The following is a 27,824-nucleotide window of genomic DNA, read 5'->3' on the forward strand; positions in this document are numbered from 1 at the left end:
ATTGTTTTGCTTTTTATTGTTTGATATTACAGCATTAGTTTTCCAACATATCCGAAATCTCAAAACAAACTCTAAGAGTTTCTGCCTGCATACCTGAACATGGCAGCAGGTGGCCTTTCACAAATTGTTGGCCTCAAGAGGCCTATAAGCTGAACAGAGATTGGTTATGTAATCAATCAAGGTCGATTCAAGACCACACACAAATCCATGGTGGAACTTGAATTCAATTGCAGTTCCCTTGACTATTAAGCCTATAAACTTCAACCAGTCAATTCATCTATAACGTTTGCAAAAGTTCGTGAGGTAGGTTTTTAAGTTAGAAAAAAAAAAAAAAAATAAGTGACTAATAACAATTATTATCTCTGTAGGAGAACACAGTTGCCGGTTTCAAGAAGATATTTATATCACAATTCACTATATAGAAAATAGCTCATTCAATTCCACTGCATGCAATTTTCAGCATTAGACAAAGTTGGGCTATATGTATTTGAAGGGGCTTTGAAAGTCCAAAAACAATACGTTATGTCTAGATTCATATTACTCCCATCCTTCCTATACTATTATCATTCTTTCTCAAATATAAAAGTGAATGTTACAGAGCATGCTGACAGACCAATCACTGGTATTTCCCCTCCTCATTTGCCATTTGTACTTGAGTCCACTTACTAAACTCAATATGAATAGATGTAAAACCAAGAAACTTAATTCTTACAAACACCCACACTTTGGTGCTAAAACAACACTGCCTCCCTACATTTCACCAGAGCTGCAAAATGCTCATTTACTGTTGTTTACAAAGATCATTTATGGGAGCCTGTTGGAACTAAAATAATAATAATAATAAGTTAAAGAAAGGATACCTATACTAATTTATAACTTCACACACGATATAAAACAATACACTAAACTACTTATCAGGAAATAGTATTTCTAAACTATATTATGTTGTTTGAATGGTGGACAAATGTTACTTAAAGAAGCATGGGAAAGGAAAAACCCTCAGTATTTCTAAATATAAGAAACATTTAAAATAATTTAAGAGAACAAGGTAAACAAATTGAAAATTAGAGCATATTTATTAATATTTTAGCTATAATGGATTCAGAATTAAAAGCTTTGTAAATTAGTATGGCCATTAATAAATGACTATATATTTTTATTTCTACTTTTTGGTACTTGGGTACTTGGACCAATATTTTCAAGCTTACTTATAAAAACTACTTCCTGAGATTAAAAAGAAGCTGTACTTCTTAGGGGCATTCAAGTAATAATATTTGGAACAGAGGTTTCTTACTCATTTTTTTTACTTCATGCTAAAGCTATTTTCATTAAACAAAACAAACAAAAAAAAAGGATTCTGTCAAGAGATAAGCATGTTCTGCATAGATGTGCACACTGAAACTATTGAATGAAATTTTAATTGGATGCATAAGATACAAATTATAGTGATTGTGGCTCAGTGGCTATAGACTGCTAGTTATACCTCAAAGCACAGTAGAGACATCTAGTATAAGGTGTTTCGACCAACCCATTTCTCTCTTCTGAGATTTTGAGACTAGAACAAAGAAATGATTCTAAGTTTTTGAGTAGAATAAACTTTATGTCCATGTTGTAGGGCTAAGTCAGCCCTCAAACTCAAAAGCCTCAAACAAAAAATTGGCACCTTTTTCTACAATGTAGATTCACCATTAGTGGTAATATCACTCTCTCAAAATCTGATGCGAATTATTAAGAAATATGCAGAACGGACAAAACGACTAAAAATAAATATTAAAACTTTAAACTACATTTTATCTAAAACAGAATTAAATCTGTATGAATCCAAATTATGTAATTACAGATAGAATTAAATGTATTTACTATGGACGATATTTTTTGATACTGTTAAATTAAGGTTTTCTAACACTTACTAAGGAACTGTAACGATAATGCTATTTTGAAAATGGCTTACTTAAAAAATGTTGAAATATCTTAAAATCTCCATGATCTCTGTGCTGATCTTGATTAAAAGGCTGTTCGACATAAAGAGCATATCAGTGTGTCAACAGGAAATCAGGTCTCTGTGCAATACACTGCCACCTCTGCAATTGTGTCTTTAAAGAAATCCATTTTATCAAAAATAGCATGTTCCAGTCTTGCACTTTTTCAGGTCAAATCATTTTTCATACACGGGTTCATGGAGGATACATTCATTAATTATTTAGATATTTTGCATTCTCTACCATGAGGTTTGTTATGCAAGAAGTACACTTATAGTTACCTACCTGTGGAATGCTTGACCTAATACTCTTTCTTATATCCCCTCCACCATTCCTATATACAGATGATACATGGATTTAAAATCCATATTTTATTTATTTTAGTAGTTCCAATGCCCAGCATAATTCCTGAGACATTTCAATATTTCACAAATATAAAACATGTTTAGATATTTATACATTAAGGACACTTACTTAATGGAGTCTGCTTTCTTTAATAACAGTTAACTCCAAAAAATTGAGGGTATGAAATATCACAAATGATATTTAGTGATTTCCCCAAAACCTGGTCATTGTTTGCTTTTTTCAAATATTGTTTTGGGAGATGGAAATAGATATAGCACAATGTCATCATCCCACATCTACTACCGTAACTTTAAAAAGCGGCACTTCCCCAGATGGTTTAAGAGCATTGCAATAATTGCTGATTATGTGCTCACTCTGTATGTCTTACCAACATACAAATGTGCTCATAAATTGTGTTCTCAGATATGTATAGGAATAGAAGTTAAAGGACATATAATTTTCATCAAAACAAGATTTCTGTTAAATAGTTCTGTTAAACATAAAATGGACTCTACAAAAATCGGTGACCTATAATACTGCAACAACCTAGCATAGTGCTTATCACAGAGCAAATGGTTAGCAAATATTTACTGAATGAATGATTGAATAAATGCATAAATAAATCATCAGAAAGTAGAATGTAATATTTAGTGTTGTAGAAGTAATTTTTTCTCTTTATAGGATTTTGCTAAAAAAATATGTTAATGAACAAAAATGTGAGATAACTAAGAGGATATCATTAATTATCTTTGTGGTAAATTTCATATTTACTTATACATAAAAATATTACAAAAACTATTGTAAAAAGTAATAGTATCAGTAAAACCTAATTTCTCTAAGATATAATGTTAATTATAAAAATTATGCTGACTTATAAATATCCAAAAATTAAAATTTGCTGAAAGCATTCAGATTTTGACTATCAAAGTCCCAAATCTTAATGCTGTTATAGCTTAACCTATCATATAACCAACAAAATTTATAGTGTATATGATTATCTTTGTTTTTCATGAAATTGCTGGATTCAAACTACATTGGCATAAAGGGATAAAGGTAGTACTAATACAATGTACAAGTGAACATTTTGCTTATACTTAAAAAGGATTTCCAATAATAGCTTTATCACTGACAGTTTAAATGAGAGTAAATTATTTTTTAAGAAACCTACAAGCACACACTTTAACAAATATATTAAATTTGAGGAATATAATATTGAATAAATTAATATGTTTTGGAAAAATCTACATTGTTGCAACTTATTTCTCCCCAAAATAATTAATTTATTTGAAGTTAGTTAATATGAGATTAGAGTGATACAAGGTTTTCAGCAGAAATCATCATAACTAAAAATTAAACAGGGAGAAATATTTGTTTATATGTGGTAAATTGTGCTGGTTACTTTCTATTTGTTCTTCCAGATTTATTTTTTTTCTCAGTCTTTGTCCTGGAAGACTAAACTATCCAGGATAACTTGACCTATGGTTTTAATCTGTACTCAGATCTTGGAAGGCATTGACAGGAGATCAGAAAGTGGGAGAAAAGAGAAATCAATTTACATATTGCCATACTCCTGTCCTTCCCAATCCAGTCAGTCATAACTTCTAACTAGAATCCTTCTCCCACATCGTAGCTTTAGCTCCCTCTGTCACTCTTTCAGGCCCAAAAGTAGAATTTTCTACTGCTTCCAGCTCCTGTTTGCTATTTCCCTAAATTATGGCTGTATATCTGTAAATAGTGTGCTCATTCTTCATTAACTTAACTGTACCACTTATTTCCTAATGCCAACTTGATTTAATATGTATATTTTAATATGTATATTTACATATATACATTTAATATGTACATTTTGTTAGGAAATCTGCTAACATATATGAAATATTGTTGTATGATGAGGTTGAAATGTAAAATAAGATGTGTTTAGGAAATCTATCATTGAGAAGGTGACTTTGGAGTAAAAACCTAAAAGTAAAAATTTTCACAAGAAAAGTAAAAATAAAAATCCAAAGAGCAATAAAATAGAGTTTTCATTAGAATGATGCAGCATGAAGTTAAGTAGGATTGTTGTAAGAAAATTCAGGTCTCTTCATCGATTTTATATTTACTACTCAAGTTTTTGGAATCTGCAAACTCTTCTTATATAAAATGGGAATGCCCACTGTAAAAGGTTGTTGTGAATCCAATGAGAAAATGTAAATATATTGAGAGTTATTTAGAATTGTGGAGTATGTATAACTATAAGTTGTTTATTTATTTCATGTCTTAATTGTAACATACGTAATATCTGAATTTTTTAAGAAAACAAAAAGATGAGCAATGTTGGCCAGTTTAACACCTGTTTTTTATTGAGTAATCCTGAATATTTTAAAGCCTGTCAAATTGATTGAAACCAGTTGTGAGGATGGACATGGTCAGGTGGCATTGGTTGGCAAGGAGCCAGGAGAACATGTACCTCCATTTCAAATCCATCTCATTTTTATTCTCTTATCACTCCTTGTTCTAGGACATCTTATTCATGTTCTTCTTCTCACATTGTCCCCAGTATTAATGTAAAATCATCAGCAGAATAATTGGCTAATTAATACTAGCAATTTTTGGCTATGACCTTAATACAATTTTATTTTTTATTCCTTCAGAAATAAAATTTCATTCATAAAAGTTTTGAAGTCATTGAAACAAAAATAGTGTGAAAATAAATATCATGAAAATATAATGTATTTTACATTTTTATATAATAACAAATATAAGTACATAGAGATATGTCTATTGCATGCATACACTTTGCGCTCCTGGAAATGTTTGTCCAAAGTATTCTTTGTCAATAACAAGAAGAAATTGAAGTGTACTTTTTTGAGCATTAAATGATCAGATTGTATTACTTCAATTGTTTTTCTTCACATCTGCAGAGAAACAGATGTGATGCTTTAATTGATTTTTTAAATTTCTATTGCCAAATACCACATAACAATCATGTGGTATTTCAATAACCTCTGCTCCCTACTCTGTATTCCTATACCCACTCTATTCCAAATGCTTCATTGCTATTTATAAAATATGCAGTAAGATTTGTGTAAATAGAAAAAAGAGAGAGCCATTACAAGTGAACATTACAATGTTGCATTAGCTGCATTGGTGCTAGGTCTCTCTGACCAATAAGAACCTAAATGTAAATTTTCCCCTTAGTTTTTATTTTCTATTTACATTTTCAGGTTCTTAAGTGTTATTGGGGGAAAAAAGCTTCATACAAAACTTATGCAGAAATAAAATGGATTGTACTTTATCCTACTTTATAGGATAATGATTTCTGATGTTCAGGTGCACACACGATAGGCAGGGAAATTGTTAAAAATGCAATTTTGATACAACTACCAGAACATCTGAATCAGTGCAGTGTCAATATTCCTCTTTTATTACTCTGCTAGTTGATGTCAGAGTCAGAATTAGAAGTTAGATATGACTCCCTGTCTCCTATGCTATAATTTCCTTATTAAAGCAGTGCAATTTAATCAGCAAAATTTTATTTATTTAATATTCAATATGTGTTTTAATGACCTAGGACTTTCCCAGTTGGAAAATGGGAGTATTCCACTGGTCAAGTCTGGAATTAGGCAAAGTCTACCATGGCATCTAAAGAATGAATCATCATCTAGAACTGTGCTTTCTAAAATAGTAACTGCTAGCCACATGTGGCCGCTGAGTACTGGAATGTGGCTAGTGTGAGTGAGAAACTAAATTTCTAATTTCATTTAGTTTTAATTAACTTATATATATACATATTACATATACAATATATATTAAATATCTACATGTGTCTTCTCACTAAAGAATTCCCCTGCACAGATACAGAACACTACCACAATCATGGAAATTTCTGTTGGGCAGTTCTGACTACAGTGTATACCTGTCTTACTACGTGGATGTTATCAACAGCTTGAAAGGGATTGCTGTTCTTTAACCAAAAGGCAGCTGCCAAGATCAATGTCACAAGCAACTTGGATTATACTCAAAGTAACCTGGTGCCTAGGTGTCTTTGTTCTCAGGGGCATTCTAGTTAACAAAGAGGCCACACCTGAATTCAAATTCCTTCATTACCAGTCATTAGATGAATGTTTGTGGACAAATTTCCTTGAGTGTTTGATCCTCAGTTTCTCCATTTGTAAAAGGGGAAAGCTGCGGATTCATGTTAAATGTGTTCAAGGTAGTAAAAGCCCGGATCCACGGTCTTCTGTATTTTACCTGAATAAAAACTATTACAGTATTAATTTGCTTTAGCCAATTTCGTTCTGAACATCTGTCTCCATTGTGAACAGATTATTGAAGATTCACATTTAACCACCCGGACGGAGACTCCTAGGAAAGGAACCGCTTAATTTTTATTTAGCTGATCATCAACTGCCCACTCATAGTATTGCTTTTCTTTGGCTATTAAGTCCAAGTAACGAAGAAAGGCATTTCCAACTCTAACTGGACCAATGGTCTGCCATCCTGAGTTCTTTGTTCAGCCTTTGTTCAGCCCAGGATCCTTGAAGTTTGTGTCTCCAGGTAGCATGAATGGCTATTCAGAATGCCTCTTAGAGCTTATACTGGCAGCAGCAATGTTAATGAGAAGTACTTATTTTGTTCTGGGCAGTTTTCTCCTTTCTTCCTTTTTTCCTTCCTTCCTTCTTTCTTTCCTTCCTTCTTCCTTCCTTCCTTCCTTCCTTCCTTCCTTCCTTCCTTCCTTCCTTCCTTCCTCCTTCCTTCCCTCCTGCCCCCCTCCTTCCTTCCTTCTTCCTTCCTTCTTCCTTCCTTCATTATTTCCTTCCTTCTTTTTCTATCCTTCCATTCATCCTTCCTGCTTTCCTCTCTTCTTCTCTCCTTTCCTTTTTCCTTTCCTTTGTTCTCAATAACCTGTCAGCACAGAAATCTAAGCTTAGGGATGCAGAATTTTTATGAGAATTGAATTGCTTAACCCAAAGCTTCTCAACTTCAGCTACATTTTATAATCACATGAGACACACTTAAAACACTGTGATATTGCATGTCACTAAAATATTTTGTTTAGAAAGCTCCCAAGAACAACTGGCAACATCAGCTAAGACAGAAATAAGAACAGCATGATGAATGAAGCCTTTAACAATAGGAACCACCTGTAGAAATCTGGTGCAATCAGTGGCACAGACAACCCATTGTTTTCTCTATTGTTCTCCTTAGCAGTGACTTGCACAACATATATGGGATACTCTAGTCACCCTAACTCATGCTTAGCTTCTCTACATAGGCTCTGGCACAACTGTAGCATGTTTGATTACTTGGGATAAACCTTAGGATTGAGGTTAGGCAGGTAAATACAGACAAAAAGTATGGGGGAAATTGTGATGTGGAATCTTCAAAAATCATTTCATTTTCAAATGCTTGCATTTGATGGACATCACTGTTAAAGATCCCTTCCACTAAAACATTACATAGGAATCAAACCAAGTACTTGTGTGTGTGTAGAAATGTTAGATTGTCATTCATGAAAGGGTTTCTTTATTCAAAACTCTGTTATTCTGTTGCAACTGGCAATTAGAACCACAAAGGAGTTAGAAAAAGTCTAACATTGAAAACAGAAACCTGCTATATACTAAAAACACATAAATGCACACACACGCGTGCATACACACACACATACACACACACACACATAAACACACTGGTTCTTTTCAACATAACTTAGTTATATAGCAATTGGGATAAGAAAAATGATATAAAGCAAGTGCATACTTCAATAATTCATATATCAGATGTATTGTTATTTTATAGCAGTATGATTCAGGAATATATTGCTAAATATCCCAAATATAACATTTTTTTTTAAAATAATTATCCCGCAGAAGAGAAGAGTTGCTTTATTTCCCAAATCTTTGCAAATCTTGCTTTACAAGTTCCTCTATTTTCAACAGGAAAGATGCATTAGCCTGAAATAACATGAATCAATTCTAGTTTTAGATGTTCTTTCAATGCTAACTTATAGAATCCCTCAAAAAGGAGGCAAAGACATTTGGTATAGATTTTGTTTTTGTGCCTGAGGATTTGACCTCACAGATGTAGATGTCACTGTAAACATGACTCCCAAAGATCTCTTAAAAAAGCAGTACAATAAGTTGTTATATAGCAGAGATCATTATTAAACTCCTACAGAATGAAGGAGCAACAAAAAATGGTCTAATGTTATAAAAATTTATAGTTGTTGCTTGGGACAAATTTGTTATTGATAGTATCTACACTTTCAAAAAAAGTCCTGCTAAGTAAGATTATTCCATTAAATGTAAGAGTGGAAAAGTAATATTTCTAAAGTAGTATGTTTTACATTAGTTTAAATATTTATATATAATCACATTTATAGACTAAATAGCATAACTATATATTTAATTGTTCTACGAACATTCGTAAAAGTCTGTTGTCCCTAAAAACATTTTATTTTGCTTTATGTCATTGGGCAAATGAGAGATTTCCTTAAAATTGATGTTACCTTATATTTGAGGATGTATGTTTTAAATATTTATTTACAAATACTTGTAATCAATTAATACTAGAAGCTAAAAGAGGTTATTAAATTCCAGCATACCTTTTTGCTTATGTATTTAATTTTTTAACTCATAAAATTTCATTATTTGAAAAGCAACTTAAATCACTTGATTTAAAGCAACAGCAACAAACTCCTCCGAACACCATGAAGGATCAAAACAAAGCAAACACTAGCACATTTTTTTTTAAAGATATGTGCCTTCACTTCCCCAAAGCACTAGTAAATTTAAGATCAAAATATAGAGCTTACATAATATTAACACAATAAAATAGATATATTTTTACTAGAGACCAATGAGATCAAAAGAAGTCTTCAAGCTTTTTATACAACTCTCATTCCCATTGAATTTACCTAAAATATAAGCTGGTTTATGTGGTTATATATGTAACTATTTAATTCAGTTAATTAAGTCATAAAATCAACTTTTACACATGAATAATATATTTTCTTTACAAAGGCTTAAAAATATCACATTAGATATTCTTTAGTTATTCCTCATATTGAAAAGAATACTTTATAGTCTCATAAAATATATTTAAAATTTTCTACAATGAGATAAAAGAAAGGCCTTCAACAGAATATAATAATCAATAATATTAATAAGGATTAAAATTACATTAATACTGCTATAGTGAATGTTTATCAGATGAATGCTTTAAAATGTATTTTCAGATTCTTTAAAATATCCCTAAAGTACAACAAGAACAAAATCTTTATGACTGGGAGTCTCTGTTAAACAAGAATTACATATCAAACACTCTAATTAACACATAAATACGGAGTCACAATATTGGCTTTAAGTCTAGCTAATAATGAGGTCACAATGTTTAAGTCACAATAATGACTTTAGTCTCAGGCAATTATGAGAACTTTAAGCCCTTCCTTTCAAATATTTCTATGTGAATATGGCCAGTAGTGGTATCTGTCCTATTTGTCTCCCAGATAGCAAAATAAAGCAGTATAAATAAAAGCTCTTTCTAAATAATAAAGTTCTGCAGAAATAATAGCATTCCTAACTAAACCTCTGTGATAGTTCATTGTGTGATAATTAGGTCACAGTACCCCTATATTTCATCAAACAGCAGCCTGGCCATTGTTGTAAAGGTATTTTTAGATGAGATTTACATTTAAATCAGTAGACTTTTAGTAAAGCAGATTATCTGCATTATGTGGGTGGGCCTTGTTCAATCAGTTGAAGGCTTTAAGAGAAAAACAATGAAGTGATTCCTAAGAAGAGATTCTACATCCAGACTGCTTTCAGACATGAGTGGCAATAGCAACTCTTTCCTGAGTCTCTAGTTTTCTGGCCTGCTTTGTAGATATCAAACTTGATACCCCAAAATCATGTGAGCTAATTTCTTAAAATCAATTTCTCTCTGTGTGAATATCTATGTATCATCTATCTTTTCATTTAGAGAAAGAATTCTAGATATAGAGAACATTTTGTATTGACCAATGTACTCTAAAATATATTTTGTTAATGTGTTCATTTATTGTCTGTCATCCCTACTAGACTGCATGCCCCGTTCTCTAACTCTCATGCCTTGCACAAAGGAATTCTCAAAATATGTTTGTCAAATAAATGAATTAGATTTTTAATCACTCTTTATTATATATTAAAGTTTAAAATAAGCTAAATATTTTATCTTAAATCTAGAATGAAATTAATAATTATTATTTTACTATTTGAATATAAATTTGTATGTGTACCTAGGAGTAAAAGGAGATTTACCGAAACATGTCAGGGAGTACAAAGGATTCTCTTACACATGATAGAAGACTACAGCAATCTACAAAATATAATAAATTCATATTTTAGGTGGAATGGGCACATTTGCTAGACTAATTTAACTATACTTCAATTATTAAAATGGAGCTGATTTTAAATTATTTTACTGTTATATACACAAATTCATAAGAAATGCAGACATTAAGACCATGTTGAACAGCCATTATGTGAATAGGTGTTTATATCCTTTACAGCTTAAATTTATCTTAAGTAACAGCTCTATATTTTCATTACAGTTCATGAATTCATTTAATCCCCAAACTTATAACAATGGATGAAGGCTTAGCAATTCAGAGTAAATTTTTAGTTGTTTGTTTGAGTCATATTATATGAATTTCCTTATTTCTTAAAAAAAAATAATCAAAATCTATTATCCAATTGTCAAGTCCAGTTGGACTTAATGAAGTACAACTCAATTTGAAGTAAATACAGATTCTTACTTAATTTTAATTTTTTGGAATCATAAAATTACTTATTATGGACATCATTTTAACAATTCTTTGAAACCCAATGCATGAGAATAAATCATGAAACTTTCCAAATCATATGGCATCCCTGAAATACACTGACGATATAAAAAAAATTTTAAGTCTATACACAAGGCAGCCACAAGTATAAAAGAATATGGTGTCTGCATAGGAGGTGATTATTAAGAGAGGTATAAAGCTATTTTTGAAACAAATTAGAACTGTTTATTTTATTAAAAAGTTGACATAGGTTATCTTTAGTGTTTATGACTTGCAAACTAAAGTATTTAATATTTAACATGTTTAAATACAAGCAGCGACAGTTTGGTAATCAAAAGGAATAATTTGAATCATCTCAGAAAAATAAATTCATTATAATTAGGATATTTCAGAATATGATTAAAACATTTAAAAGAAAATGCATTCACCTTTCTTGTCATCAAAGTAGAGAGTCTGTTGAGCTGGATTTGACCACTGGAGGGAGGTGTTATCATTTTGATCAACCCTGCAGGTCAAAATTGCAGTTCCTCCTTCAACAACTGTTACATTCTGTGTTAGTGGAAACTGCCCTTGGCTGCCTAAAAGGGGATTAAAGAAAATTTTGATTACCTGAAAGTTATAAAATTATTAACTTTCCAAGAGCTAATTTGTACTTCTCACTCCAAATAAAATGTAAACCAACAAAACAACAAAACTACATATTACAAAAAGACAGAAAAATATTAAAAATCCTTAATCAGAAGACAACAGTTTTGACATACAATTAGAACCCTTTATGTTTCTTTACATATTCCAGAAAACCTTTTTCCTAGTTACAGATAAATATTTATTTTAAATAGTAACTTGATTATTAATAATTGCTCTTGAACTTGCATTGATTATATGGTGCTAGACTTGGTCATCTTTGAAAATAAGACACTGAAATAGTTTTGAATGAATCAAATTCTCTAAAGCAGCAGAGAAAACACATAAAATACTTCTCTGGTATCTTTTATAATCTTGAATAAAGTCTATAAAATATGGATACTAGCACTTTAGATTCAATTTCCTATAAAATAAATTTAAAAAATTCTTATTTCACTAGGGTTTCTTTGTTGGTGTAGCTGTTTTTAAAAGTACAAAATTTGTGAGAGAAAACAATGTAAATATTCTTCAAAAAGTGTTCATCTTGTGGAATATTCATAAAAATCTTAAAGTGATTACTCATACCTGGAATATAGAGATAATATTCTTCGTTGTTCCTTTTTATACTTTTATGACTTTCTCCACTGAATATATATTTCTTTTATAATCAAGAAAAAACATTTTTAATAACCTTTGTCATTTTGGGTATCATTAGAATACAATCATTTTCTATCTTCCTAAGTATTAAACTTATTTGGTAATAAGTTTTCTTAATAAGAGCATTTCTAATAGTTAAAACAAAATTCATGCACGTGGAAACATAATACATAAATTTCACCTCAGCAAGCTGATCTGAAGATGAGTTCTGTCAAATCTGGTAACAGTTATTAACATGGGTAAGAAATACTTTTAGAGCCAGGTTAAAATAGTCTTATGTGAGTAAGGTAGTTCATTAAGTCAAGAATAATTTACATATACAAGAATATTATGATGACTTAATCACACCCATGAAATGTATTTTCTCTTTTTTCTTTAGTTTTGTAATGATCTTATCATTACTACAAGCACCACTTGAGGTTACGCTGGAGCTATCAGCATAAAGAATCTCATTACCAAGAAGCTTGTTGATTGGCACCATAAGAGAGAGAAGAACCTGAAGAAGAAATTTTCTTTCCAAACCTAAATGACACAAGCACAGAAGTTTATGGCCATGTTATATAATTAAGCCTATCAAATATAAAAATCTGAATATCAGTAGCTTTGTCTCCTCAATGCCAAACTCTTAGAGTCACTATGGCAACTCCTGAATTATCTCCCTGTAATCTTTAGGATGGAGTTTTTAAATTGAGGTTAGGAGGTGTCTAGAATAAATTCTTTGACAGTTGAATGGAAAGTCAACAGGAACCAGAGTGAGATGTGTTTTGCCTTCAGCTCAGAGGTGACCCCTAGCAGGAAAACATGAAGAACTATCAATATTGTGAAGCGAGGTGAGGTGAAAAACCACATTAGAGAAAACATGAGCTAAAACAGAAAGAAGAAATAATTACCAGAGATATAGGATTAGCAGCTCATAAATATGAAGCTCAGAATAATTTTAAGATACTTTGCTTGGGTTCCCAGGTATGGACCTAATACGTAAATAAGTGATCTGTGGAAGAGGAGATTCTTTAAGTAATAAAAAGCACATAACGGATAATAAATATACATAGTTCATCCCAGATGACAATTTGACTATCAACTAGTACATAAATAATACTGTCTGCTTCTTTAAAGAAGTGGGAACAAAAGCAGTGATGCTTGCAACAATTTTATCCACTACATTTACAAAATAATTTCAAAACATCCCCATAAGAAAATATTATCCTTCTCATTTCACAGATGGGTAAACTGACACTGGGAGGTTAAGCGATTTTTCCATAGTGAAACAAAGTCAATGAACCATTTGGCGATTGTTCTGAAAGTTCAACGTTTTATTCTTATTTTTTCTTAAAGGCTACTGAGTCATAGTAACTTTATCACTATTTGTTTAAAAGTGAATTAAATAACATCAAAAAATAAACAAATGGATGAGCACTTTAACAATGAAATTTTAAATTGCATACATAGCTCAATTGTGTCCTCATAAATTTCAATTATGACGTAAAACTTAAATAAGAGAGAATGTCAATATTAACTGCCCCTTCATATTCTACCCTATTCAGAAATTACTTTCAGTAATTCAGTCTTTCTTTACTGGTCCATGAGAGAAAAAAACTAATATTTGTTAGGGTCTTCTCCGTGCCAGGTACTCTACATATACACCAGCACACCCACACCTTGTCCTTCAGGGTAGGAGATTAGGACAGCTTCCCTCCATTTTCTACCTACGTGGATTCCGACTTTAAAGTATTACTCCTTCAGTTCCCTGGGACCTGCAGCCTAAAATTCCTGCAGTCAAATAATTTAGTTTTTCTCCATAGAGTATGAACTCATGTGGAACATCTACTAATCCTAAACACCCTTAGGATATGTAGTTTCTAAAATCAATTCAAAAGCCAGTGTTGTAGGCAAACTTCTCGTCTATTTGAATTATCTTTTACTTCTGGTTATAACCTGGAGAAAGCATCAAGTTAGCTTCTGCTTTTCTCTTTTAACTCCTCATGGCTCAAGGTCATAATTTAATTCAATCTCAGAGAATCTTTCTAAAGAAATTACTAATTACCTCAATTAGCAAAATTAGTATGTTGTCAATTAAGGATTCATCCTCAATGCATTCATCAAACATATTTTAGGGGATCTACTACATGCCTTGCCTTGTATGAAACAGTATTTGAATGGTGCATAAAGGAAGCAAATTTGCTAAGGGTCTGCAAAGTAATCAGAAATTTCAGGGGAGAGAATGATGGCAATGGAGAAGGCAGTCTAGGTGTGGTGTAGTATTTATCCTGTTTATCATCCACAAGAATTTCTAAAATGCATTGGTCATATCATTGAGTTCTTACTTTAAGATGTTCTTCCCTCTAACTAAGCTCACCACCATCCTAGTTTTCCGAGAAGTCATTCTTAGCAAACAAGTTAATAATGAGATTTAAAGGAAACATAACTTCTAATTTAGAATTGTGGAAGCTGGCTATTTCTCCAGGTAACCTAGGTCCATCATTTTCTTCCTCCTGTCCTTGTGTTTATTCTTTTTAATTATTTGCATAGATATCAGTCTCCCTTACTTGTTTCTAGGCTAATTAAGGTAACGAGTACATCTTATTTATCTTTGAATCAGCTACATTATTTAATGTGAGAGTTCTCAATGGGTGTTCATTGTCCAAAATGAAAGCATCTTCTCAGAAGAGTGGCTGCGTTTGTAGGGGAAACTGTGATAGTAGAATATCAGAGTAAGTTGAGTCTGTTGCATTTGTTCATGATCAAGAGAGAATGGCAGAAAGAGAGACTAATTATTCACCCAGAAAAAAAAAGGAAAAATTAAATTACGAAAGCCTTTTAGTATAATGTCTTAAGACAAGTTTTTAAGTTCTACTTGAAACTCATGAGTGTTTATAAAAAGATATAACTGATGATGATCTAGAATATCTAACACCATTGTCAGCCCCCAAAACAGGACATGATAAGAGAGACTGTGACAAATTAATGCTCCAGATGGGGAAAAGCATAGAAAATAACTTTTCTTGAATATTAAATATAATAAGCTTTACCTAAACCTTCTTAGAAAGATAAACTTCTGTAACTAAAAGTATTTTACCTTCCCTTTGTGGTATAATTTTTCCATTTTAATAGTGGGGGGAAAAAAAAAAAAAGGAGGGAAGGGTCATGTGGAAAGTATCCAAGCAGGGTGATCTGATCATAAATTCCTAACTGGGCAGGTCATAGTGGGTAGTCATACCCTGGCCATATAACTTTTTTAGTGAAAGTTTTTAAGCCAGCCCTGTCCTTGTTCTGGTACATCTAGGTTAACACACCTTTGAAGTACCAGAATACCTCTCAATGAGTGTATTAAGTTTAAAGAGAGCACATGATCTCATTGACCATCCTGTAATTCGATTCTACTCTTTGGCTTTCTCTCACTCTCATGTAATCTTCTCTAGCTCCCTCCTTAATCTCAAATCCATAAAAGAAGCTGCAAAAGCGTTATTCTCTGGGGCATTTGAGATCTTGCTCCCCAGTATATATCATCAGCTTGGCTCAAATAAACTCATAAAAATTTTCTACAGTTCACTGTTTTCACATCGACACACCTTTCTTATGTTATCTCTTCCCGCGACTGTTACTAAGCCAGCAGTAAACATATGAAAAATAGAGCTAACCTTAACTGAGCATTCACAATGTACTAGGTACTACTCTAAGTACATTTCCTTTAATGATAATTTAATTTTCATGCCATCCTTGTCATATCTCTACCTTGAAGATAAAGAAACTAATATAAAGAGTCCTGCCATAATATACCCACAATCATACAGCTAGAATGTGCAGCAGTCAGGTTTTTGAACTCTTGCACTCTATTTTCAGATCTCACATGCTTTACCACGGAGCTACTTTGAAAATAAAGTGAAAATTCTGACTGAATAACTGTTATAAAAGGAGCATGTAGTTTGGAGTCATACATTTCAAAGATGCAATTAGACCTTTTACATCTATTTTTAATAAGTGAAGAAACATCTTCAAATAAAAGCAGTGATGTGCTAGAGCTGCTTCACACTAGCTTGTGAAGACAACTGAATGCAACTCTTCTCACTTCATGCTCGATGAGATATCTTTGAAATTGACCACAGTTGGATTATATTCATGATGAAAACTGGCAAATAAGTCAACATTCCTCCCCTCCCCACACACATATCCAGTTGTTAAACATTTATAGCACACCACTGAAGAAGAAATACATGATGCCTCTTGTTGGGGCTGTTGCATACATTTTTAGGAGAAATATACTTTTTTCTCTGAAAACCAATTAATCTTTCCAGTGCAGTATAGTTCTGTTTTTGAAGATTTTTTTCTTCATATTTCGAGTACCTTCATCAATCATTTATTTTCCTTTTCCTCAAATCACTTTCCAACAGTCTTTTTTCTTTCCCACCTACTATTCTTCCAATTAAAAAAAAAATGTATTTTAGATAAGATCTCTTTTTCTCTACTCTGTGGAGAGTGATCTTGAGTTGCTTGTTTTTCTCAGGCCGTTGAGTTTATTTCTAACTATCATCAGTGGTTAAAACCCATTTAGGTTGGTTTCAATAGTTATATAAAAATATAAAAGTAATTTGCTAATTTATTGTGTGAAAGGCAATTCAGTGAAGAGCAATTAGTCAATACTCTGAAAAGATAGCTCTCCTAACCCTGTCTTAAAATAGCAGTTCAAGCAGTTGCTATTTTTCCTTCAGTATGCCCATCTGTCATATATTTAGAAAAAGAATGGTTTGAACCTTTTCTTGTCTAGATTAGGAATTACCAAGTTCAAAATCAAGTGAACTGAATCTTGATTCCTATTGACCTTAGGTAAGAGCTGACATACCCTCACATGTTTCATACATGCTTTCACTGTCTGACCACCAAGAACCTAGCACACTGACACATAGGACAAGAAGAAGCAAATTCTAAGATTATAGTCACCTTGACATTTGCTGACAGATTGTGATGTGCCATAAGCTTAAAGAAGCAATAAACAAAACAGTGACGAGAGATTTGTGAAGCCAGTGGTACTATTGAAAGAGAGCAGACAGGCGAAGAAGCACGTTTGAGCGCTGATCCCAAAGCATGGTTCTGCTCGCAAAAACAGTGTCATTCAGGCCTTGCTATCTCCTGAATGGATGATGAGTGAAGGCAGTGATTGTTTCTATTTCTCTTCCTAAGATAAAGATGAAATGTGGGCCACAACAGTAGATCAGAGCACACTTGTGCATGAGTGCTTACTTACTGAGAGCAATAATCACCTGAGATATATCTAGACAGGCAGAGGTTGAGGCTTTGCACAGCTGAGAGGGAGTGAGTTGCAGCCAGTGATTTTTCAGGATAAATGATCAAATTTTGTGGGCTATTTAACAGGAACTGAGGACTCTCATTATTTTTCTTCCTGAAAATGAGCAAAACTTTCTCAAAGAGAGAACCAGATTTAAAAACAGTGAAGGGGAACAACTAAAAACAAGATGTGAAGACAATTTAAGATACAATTTTTCAATAAGAAAGTGTAAACTTCTCATGAGGTAAACACTGCCATATACTTTGACCCTTCCTTTTAGAATATATTTATACCTAGTGAAAGCTGTTATTGGCATCTGAATCAAATACTATACATGTTTTGGCTTGTTTAAAAATATTCGTGTGTCCTCTCAAAAACTCCATTTTAAATGCAAAATACTGGTCTTATATTAAGATTTTCATATTTAGATTATGGAAATCAGAGATGCCAAATAGATCAGTGGACACAAAATAAATTAAATTACAGTTTCTTAAAAACAAACCTCAACGAAAATGACAGAAATAGGTAACTTATTTTTAAATGAAGTAGAAAAGTAGCCTACAATCTTTAGTGTCTTCCCCTCATCTAGTCTCTGCTTCGTGTTTTTCTTTCTCCCTCTCTCTCTTATCTGTTTCATCAACTAGTTTGGGATATGTATATAAAGAGCCTGCATTTTAGAAAGTTCAAGATCATTCTTGTTGCTTAAATTAGAGCCTAAAAATATATCTAAATGCACACACAGCATGCTATTACTTCCACTAAATTACTGAAGGCATTCTAAACAAATAACCTTCTAATGTGAAAGTTGTGGCTCAGTAGTTGTGTGGACTGAAACACGTATTGCATACTAAAGCCTATTGAATTGAAAAGCACAAATGCCATTAGTGCAAGCTTATAATTCTCAAGAGAAGTGTGATGAATGCTCTGTAATGTAAGAAAGGAAATTAAAGGAAAAATTAAGACAGATAACTAAGTGTAAAATGTTTCCACTTTTGGAATGTCCCTCTGTTCTTTTAGATACTTAGAATTCTCTACTTATTATAATTTTTTTTTCATTATTTCATTCTCATTTTTAGGTTAGTCTGAAAAACTTTAAGTATTCAGTTTTTCTAAGATACCATATATAATTTATTTCTCTCTGATTCTACTTCACCCTTTCAGGATTCTGCTTGCGTTATAGAGTACAACACCTGGTATCCACCTTATGTGCCTCCCCTCTGCCTAGACACTGTGGAGCATGGCCATCAGTCTGGTGCTGCCTGCCAGTTTCCATAGAGACAGGAAGCACTTTGGAGACCTGTGCTCCACTGTAACTGCCAGACCAAGGCAGGAAAGAAACAAAGCTGGCGGGCAGCAGGTCTTGCAAGGCCAGGAAAGGTTGGAAGGGCTTTCTCCAATTGATATCAGAGTGTAAGAGTGCCAACTTGGCAGCTTCAGCAGTTACAGTCCTGTAGACCAGATCGTGGCGTTCACTATAGCCATTGTGAACAACCCATTCTGCTCCCAGCTCCCAGAACGGAAACTTTTATGTGCCCAAAGCTTGGCCCTAGTCCTTTCTTGGCTTCTGATCCATGACAAAAGGCTCTTTCAGATTTACAGTGGCTCCCACAGCTCCTGACCCAGAGAATCATGACTCTCCTGCAGAAATTGTACCTCTCTTTTTCTTTTCCGGAATGTGATAATAGGTTTTCCTGGACACTCATGGCAGACCAGGAGACCTATGGGACAGCTACTGCATTATTTCCAAATGGCCAATAGAAACGCAAGGATGGTGAGTAGGTGACCCAGTTAACTATATAACATTACGTTAAGGCTAGATACCATTTGCTGAGTCTATGATAGGATTTATAATTAGAGATAATTCTTGATTATCCAGGCCCAGAAAAATCTGTAATGTAGGTGAAATATAACATCAGTGATTTCCCTTCCATTCAAAAAATTTTATGTGATTTTATAGCTCAGCCTTCTGTATTATAACTGTTCCCAACATATTTATTCTTTCTACACAAGGTAGATTTCTCGTATTTCTTCTATTAATTTTATATTACTCAACCACTCTAAAAATCTATGTTTGTTAAATTATACAATTATAAAATCTATGTTTTTTAAATTATAAAATTATAAAATTTGGAGCTTCAGAGGATATTTATAAAATCCTAGGAAACATTGTTTCATGGCTGCTCTATGTTCTTGTTTAGTAGTTGTATTGCTTTAGCATGTGTTATAACATTATCTAATTTTAAAAAATTCTCAATTTTTTTAAACCTGTATCTGTACAGAATCAGTTATTTTAATTCTTAGCTTGTTTTTCTGCTTTTTATACTGCCAAAATGCATAATAAAGTTGTTTATATACCATGGACTTAGTGAACTGGATTAACTATAAATAGATTTACTTTTACAACCAAAATAGATTTTTATAATAAACACATTAAAATATTTTCTCATTAATTTATCTATTTTAATTCATTCCATAACATATTTTGAGTTTTCTCAAAAATTCAAACAATGATTTTTTTTAAATGAGTACATTCAATTTTTCAAGGAAAAAGGGAACATTAAATATTCACATTTATATTCACAAGGTTACTTTTCCTCCTATACAAATTGATAGATCTTCAAGCATTGTAATACAGAAAAATAAAAAGGAAAGGAAATAATTTTAAAATAAAAAGGAACTATATGTCTTATAAGGTGATAAAATAAGAGGATTTTAAAATCATTTTAATAATTTTAAAACAGGCTTACGTAGTAATTATCATGTGTGCATATTCTTCTAAAACACAGTTTTCAGGGTGGATGAGCAAAACTGATGAGCTTTGCTTGCTAACTGATGAACACTCAAGAGGCAACTTCCAAAGAAAATACATTTATGACCACAATCACATTTTGGTTCACAGTGAAGCTCAATCACATAACTAAATTCTAAATTGAGATGACAACCTGGTGGAAATATTCTGGAAGGAACACACAGATGGTAGGTCTTTTCTGAAGACAAGGTGAGAAATATAGTGCTGAATGTAGAATAATCAGTCTTCTAGAGAAAAAAAATAGGTTGGGTGAGACATAACTGTTTAAAACTGAAGTCCTTGGGAAAAACCTCAACCTGAGACTTAAAGGGGGAAAACACTGCATATCATTGTTTCACCTATTAGGTCTTAGAAGGCTGATATGTTTAAATAAAGTAAAAAAAATAATAATTAATTATAATACATTTTTAAATATTTAATAACTTCAAGGAAAATTTTAAAAATTAGTAGCATTTCTAGGATCAAATTCAGTAAAAAACATGTAAGGATATAACACAAGTATCATTAAATCCTAATTTCAAATACATAGCTGTTACAAACATACTAAATATAGCTAGTAAAATAAGAGAAAAGTAGTGATGAACATGTAAATCTGGTTTTTATGCTGGCTTTCTCTAAAACTAAATGAAAAAAAAATTATACCAACACAAATTAATTGTTCCCTAATATATTGTTACTAATTGATGATTTCTTTAAGATATAGTAGATATATTTTAGTCACATCTTTCTTTTGTATTATGAAACATATATACATACTCTACAAGCATAAAATTGTATTGACTATTATCTAAATTACTTATACATTAATATTATCTTCATGTAGTACTCTCTGTAGAAGATTTAAATAATTGCATTTGTGTACTGAATAGATATATTCATATAAAAGAGAGACATATATGTTGGTTTTAATTATGCCTCTCTGGATTATGGCATTAATAGAAACTTTTAAAATGACATTAAGACGCATGTAAGAAAAATATAACAAACATATATCATTTAATCATGTATACTTAGTTCATTTTAGGCATGTGAACTGTATATACAAACATACGATGCTAATATTTTTTTAAACTTCTCTTCCACATTTATAATGAATTTTGCCTATAAAATGACATTAATTTATTTGACAAATATATGTTTTGTGCCTAGAATATACTTCACGTGATAGTTGCTGGGGATACAACTGTGGACAAGCTAGAAATAAAAGTTCTAACTTTAGCACTCATAGCCTAAAGATAAGCAGTAAAAACATTAAAAGACAGTCATATAAAGGAAAGACCTGACTAAGAAGAAGGTGACCCTTCTGCTGAAACCTAAATGGGGAGAAAGGACCAGTCTTTAAAATTGCAAGAGGACAAGAATGTTAGAGAGAGGAGACCAACATTCCAAAAAGTAAATTAGCTGATTTAAAAGTCCTGGACCAGAAGAAGGAAAAAGGTTGGCTATTGAAGAAACTGGAAATTTAAAAATAAAATAAAGAGAGAGAGAGAGAGAGAGAGAGAGAGAGAGAGAGAGAGAGAGAGAGAGAGAGAGAAGAGAAGAGAGAGAAAGTGCAAACAATGAGCCTGGACCATTAGATAAAACAAGTGAGATTGCCCAACATCAGGTAGTAAAGAAAGTCAAGGCTAACTTATGCACAGCTTTTTATATCATAATAAAGGACTTACATTTCTTCTACATGCAATGTCAAGCCATTAAAGGAAGTGACATAACTCAATGTACATTCTCAAAAGATACAATTCTACAAACTGAACATTATCCCTAAACCAAGTATTTTTAATCTCAGAGATGAGTCACTGTGAAAATTGTGTTTAGAATCAAAACCTATTTGAGAAAATATCAACGAATCCATTAAATCATGAGATAATTTATTTATAAAGGTAATTAATATCTTGGTATTTTTTATTTTCACTGTAAATTACCTTCTAGTAAATGGAAACTCATATTTTCTTGATTTGAGCTTGTACTGAAACAGGACTGTTACCCACATTTATATATATATCCCACTTTTTGATAAACAATTTATCCTTTACTTCCACTTTAAAATGTCATTGCCTAGGGAAGTTCCTTGCTATTAATAATGGAGGACTTCCATTTTATTGCTTATTTTTAAGGCCACAATAGTTATCTGGGAGAAAAAAAAGTACTACTATAAATATATGTTTAAAAGTTTTCTTTCGCAAAGACATATTTTCCTAATAACTATACTATGCCTTCAAATAAATAATGAGTTCCTAAAAGACTACAAAAATGAGGTAACAAAACATTTGAGCTTTCCCCTTGCTTAAGAGTGTATTTTATAAACTTTATAAAAGGATTCTTCTTTTGACTAATACAGAAATAAGAGTTTTCTTTTCCAATAACAGAATTTGTATACCCATGGTCACCATCGATATGTTTCAGCTTGAGACATGTTGAAAGGGCAGAAATGCCTATCACTTTTTATTTTCTAACAGGCATAAGATATTACCTTGGACATAGTGGGCACACGTTTTTGAAAACCTTGTGTTTAAAATGATATCACCTTAATTATTTAAATGTTGATCAATATGTAGTAACATATGAATTAACTTGGAATATTCCATAAGGAACAAGCTGCCTTTTGAAAAAAAACGTAATAACATAGTGGTTAATAGGATGTGTTTTTCACCGTTTGATCATTTTTGAATGCACAAAGATTTCATTAATGTTGATTTCACCCATCTTGTCCATGTTTACATGCTTTGATGTTCAAGTCCTTTGTAGTGCCACATAAGATCTAGGGGAACATTGCCCTATGAGAGCAAGTAGAAACTGCTGTGGGGAAAATATTAAAATTAAACTTGATACTTTGTATAGATTTGTACATATAAATCAGCTCAATGAACTATACTTCTGCTAACGCAGAGAAGAAATTAATAGCATTTCATATCCTTTTGGGGGCTTACTACATTTTTAATATGCTAATTAGGAAATTAAAATTAAAAAGAGTTTTTAATGAAAATTATTATAATTAAACTTTAATAAAATAAATTGAGGTGGAATTGAAATTTAAAAAAAATCTGATTCTTTAAATTTGAAGAATGTTTGTCCTGGAGAAAAGATTGCAAAATGATAAATAAAAATACATATGTATATACCCATAAAAAAGCCAATGATCTCTTCACTACGATGTTGGAAAGTAAGGGTTAACAGCTTTTACTGGGTCTTTTCTCTAGTCTCAGGAAATTATAAAAGTTGACTCTTAGTTGAATCATCTTTGTTATTCAAGGAATTCATAGGTGCATACTGGACTCAAAATAAATGAGAACTGGAGAGGTTAGGATACATTAGACTAAGTATCTGCATTTCCTTGTCAATATCATTTATTGAATAATAAATTATCAGTATTGATTAGATGTAATGGTATCAGAAAATGGGAACTGATGAGAAGGCTGTGTGACTAGAAAGACAAAAAAGCTGAGTTGACTCCAGAGTTGGAGGCTTTTGACTGACTCATTCTAGTCTTGGGTAAGGAGTGACGGCACATTCAGAAGTATTTCAGGGAGTCACAAAGCCTTTGCTAGTTATTGACATTTTTGTTGCATTACTTGTCTTGTGAGTTTGGTTCAATTCGATGTTGGATAAAGCCTGTTGTGTTGCATAGTTATTATCATGTGTATGAAACCAAGAATTGTGATACTTCTCTAACAAAGTAAGCATTGCAACTATAATATCAGATTAACAACAACAAAAATATTCTACATAGTATATCTTCTGAAGTAAAGGCTCTTTCAATAACAGTAAGGCAGATATTATTATTCATGCTCAAAACTGTTCCTATTTGTGTTGTTTCCTTTTCATATCAGATTGGAACTCAATAGATTATGGTGTATTTCATCAATTCTATGTATAATTTGGGCAACAACAGATTTTCATTTCAAAATCCTGGTCAGAAAGATGTGTGCTATGAGATAGATAGATAGATAGATAGATAGATAGATAGATAGATAGATAGATAGATGATAGATTATAGTTAGATGACAGACAGATGGATTTAGATATCTAGATATTTTTATACAATTTATAAATAAATACACACATATTACATTTATATATTATTAATAATAGCTGATATTTTATTGCTCAAATTTAGATATCTATTGAGTATAGTGTTTTTATAAAAAAATATTTAACAAATCCTTATAAGGTACAGACTTTTCAAATATATAGCACTCTGTTATTTGTTAGAATTTGAATTTCATTAATACTAAACTCATAATTTATAAGGACATAAAAGTTACTTTAAAAATAAATAATGCTTATTTAATAGAGGAATTTTGACATGTAATGTGCTTCTTCATTTTTTCTTGATTAAGCTGGTGTAGCCTCAGGGCACAGGAAATATCGACTCATATGGCAGGGTTGATAAGCATCAACACTCCCTGCTGACTTGGGCCAGCAAGCTGCTCATGAATCCAACAGATGTTTCTACTATCTGGGCCAATGGAAACCTTATGGACCTTTTTTCCTTCATCTCCTCCCAGGAACAAATGCTAACACAGCAGAAATTTGGATGCATGCCAAATAGAAAGCAGAAGCATTGGTGAGAAAGTAGGGTACACCTTTATTAACATATAGTGGACATCAGTGGTTTGAATTGACTATTAAGCCATTTGTAATGACTTATTTTTTATGTATTTCCTACTTCATTTAACCAAACATCTACATATTCTTTTGTTTTCTACATAATGGCATTTATCCTAAGTATATAAATATACTTAGTTTTTTGGAGATAGAAACCAAATAAAGACCCTTAATAAATCAAGTAAGCAAATTGTTTATTTCTAATAATTGTTTTTCTTATGTGAATGGAAAAACCAACTATTCATCAACTTGCAGTTCACTAGATGTAATTACATTTTTTCATGTCATGTTAAAAAGTGGCACTAACAGGTTAAGATTTAATTTAAAAAATCTTTAAAAAATAATTAAAGGGTTAAGCTAAGCATTTTTTATTGAATAATTTTTATTCAGTTAAATTTTGAATGTACTTGCTAAAGAATGCATTTGGATTAATTTTGTAAGATTTAAATTTTATCAGCTATATTCTAATTATATGTTATAGAATTTTATATTGCCTCCGAACAACTTTTCTCCTTTAACCAACACATACATTTAAAGGGAGAGAAGATTTTTAAAAGAGGTAGAGTATGTTTCTAAGACTCTGAAACTATTTTCTTCAGTTATTACAGCACAGTGGGATACATTTCCTGCAGACAAAGAGATTTTTAAAAAGCTAGAACAGACATCTTAATACAGAAATAACATTTGCTAATTTTCATTTACTCTAACGTTATCTATAGAACACCTACTGAATAAGGCCCTTAAATGCAAATAAAAAGAAACAGCAAATTGTATAAGGGCAATACATAGCATAATATCTTATAGGAGTTGTTTCAATAAGGTCAGTATTAACAATATCCTATAATACAGTCAATCAACTCCAAAGGCTATATTGAGGGATTCCTCTGCAAAAGACTTGTTTTCATTTGTTTCTATGATAACTCTAGAAAGGGCATGTCATTTTGAATGAAGTAGCAATGCATAAGTAGCTAAAATATGCTGGCATATTTTAAAACTCTTCCTGTGCATAGCAGCTATGATACTTGTGATTATAAAAGACATTCACTCATACAGATTTCCAATGCCAAAGATTTAATGGTTTCCCCCCCTTGTATTCTAATTGTCAAAAACTTAATTTTAAGTTCCTCCAAGGATTTTGTGGGTATTATTTAGCTTTGCGAATGGGAATAGAAATTCTGGTCCAGAAAGCTAGTGAACATGGCCATGAGGCAGAGGCACTATAGAGATTTAATTTCCTACGAAAATATTCTTTGCAAGCTGTGCAAACAGTCTTTGGTCAAACAAGGAATCAAAATGAAGGAGATTTTACATCTCAGTGAAACAAACACAGACACAATTCCTAGGTTTTATAATAATAACTAAAAAAAAAAAAACTCAACAAATATTTTCCCATTCTCTATATTACCTTTTAGAAAGGAGCCTACAGAAATCTTTTAGAAGCCTCAGAATTAATTACATAACAAATGAAACAAAGAATTAACAACAGATTCATACCTGCACCAAAAAAACAACCGGAAATACTAATTGTTTTGAATAAGACAGTGGAATATAAAACCGAAGGTGGAAGAGAGGTATTAAATCCATAATTGAAAATGAGCAAATTATTCTACTTCTAATTATTGGCTTAATAATTCTGGCATATATCAAGTAATCACAAATAAATATTATGTTTATAAAATATTTAATTATTTCAGTATTAAAATAATTTGAAATTTAAAAATAGCAATAAGACCTAAAGACCAATTAGATGCAGGGAAGAATGAAAAAAAAACAAAAAAAAAAACCAGCTGAGAATGATCCTGGGTCTCCAAACAGATGATAGACTAGATGGTAGTCCCGCTAATTAAGATCTGGATGCAAAAGGGAAAGTGCTATGTTCGTTTATTTTTATTTTTTCCTGTTTAGAAAACCACTCCAAACCTTGTGGCTTATATCATTTTTGTAGTTCACATTTTGTGAAGTAGCAATTTGTCCTGGGCTCTACTAGCTAGTTCTGATTTTGGCTGTGCACCCTAATGTATCTATAGTCAGTCATCAGTCATCTGCTTTTGGGGGCTCTGCTTCTGAAGATAGACTTGCTGTCAGCTGGAGTAACAGTTGGTGACCGGACCTGATTTTATGGCTCTTGGGTTCCAAGAGTACAGCACAATAAGTAGGCACTTTCCAAGTCTCTTCTTGCTTTAAGTTTGCTATTGTTTTATTGGTCAAAACGAGTCACAGGGTCAAATTCAGTCTATGTGGAAAGAGACTATCCAAGGGAAAAGATATAGGTAATATGAAAAAGTGTTTTCCTATTATTGAACAGCTATTAGTTGAGGAAACTAAAGTAGTTGATTATTGGAGAGAGAGTGGTATATCTCAAAACAAAAAAAGAAAAGAAAAAAAAATGAAAGAGATTGTCACGCTTTAAATGTTACAGGAAAACCAAGTTTATAACCGACCAAAAACATGTCCATGGGGACTGACCACCAATATACCCTAGGGGCTTTGCTATGGAGAAATTAATTGAAAAATGAAAAGATAGTGCAAAATGTTTTAGAAAATGAAAGAGAAGTGATCAGTTAAAGATATTAAATGTAACTATCAGTTTTCAAAAAAGCTTAATGATAAGGTTATTTAACAAAAGCTGAAAGAGAGTATAGAACTTGAGGAAAATTTTTATTATTTAGTTGTTTACTTCTTCATTCAACAGTAATAATAACACTGTATAACCGTCATTTG

General features: G+C 31.9%; 1 protein-coding gene across 3 annotated transcripts in view; it reads right to left on the reverse strand.

Moving 5' to 3' along the window:
• Nucleotides 1-27,824, reverse strand: part of CADM2 (cell adhesion molecule 2) — a 986,159-nt gene that overhangs the window by 215,574 nt on the left and 742,761 nt on the right. For all 3 annotated transcript variants that reach the window (XM_016152338.2, XM_016152337.2, XM_016152336.2), the window contains one exon: nucleotides 11,556-11,705. In XM_016152338.2, the coding sequence (XP_016007824.1) occupies nucleotides 11,556-11,705 (150 nt within the window). The remainder of the gene's footprint in view (nucleotides 1-11,555; nucleotides 11,706-27,824) is intronic.

The sequence above is a fragment of the Rousettus aegyptiacus genome, unplaced genomic scaffold (genome assembly GCF_014176215.1).
Source record: "Rousettus aegyptiacus isolate mRouAeg1 unplaced genomic scaffold, mRouAeg1.p scaffold_m13_p_4, whole genome shotgun sequence".
NCBI lineage: Eukaryota > Metazoa > Chordata > Mammalia > Chiroptera > Pteropodidae > Rousettus > Rousettus aegyptiacus.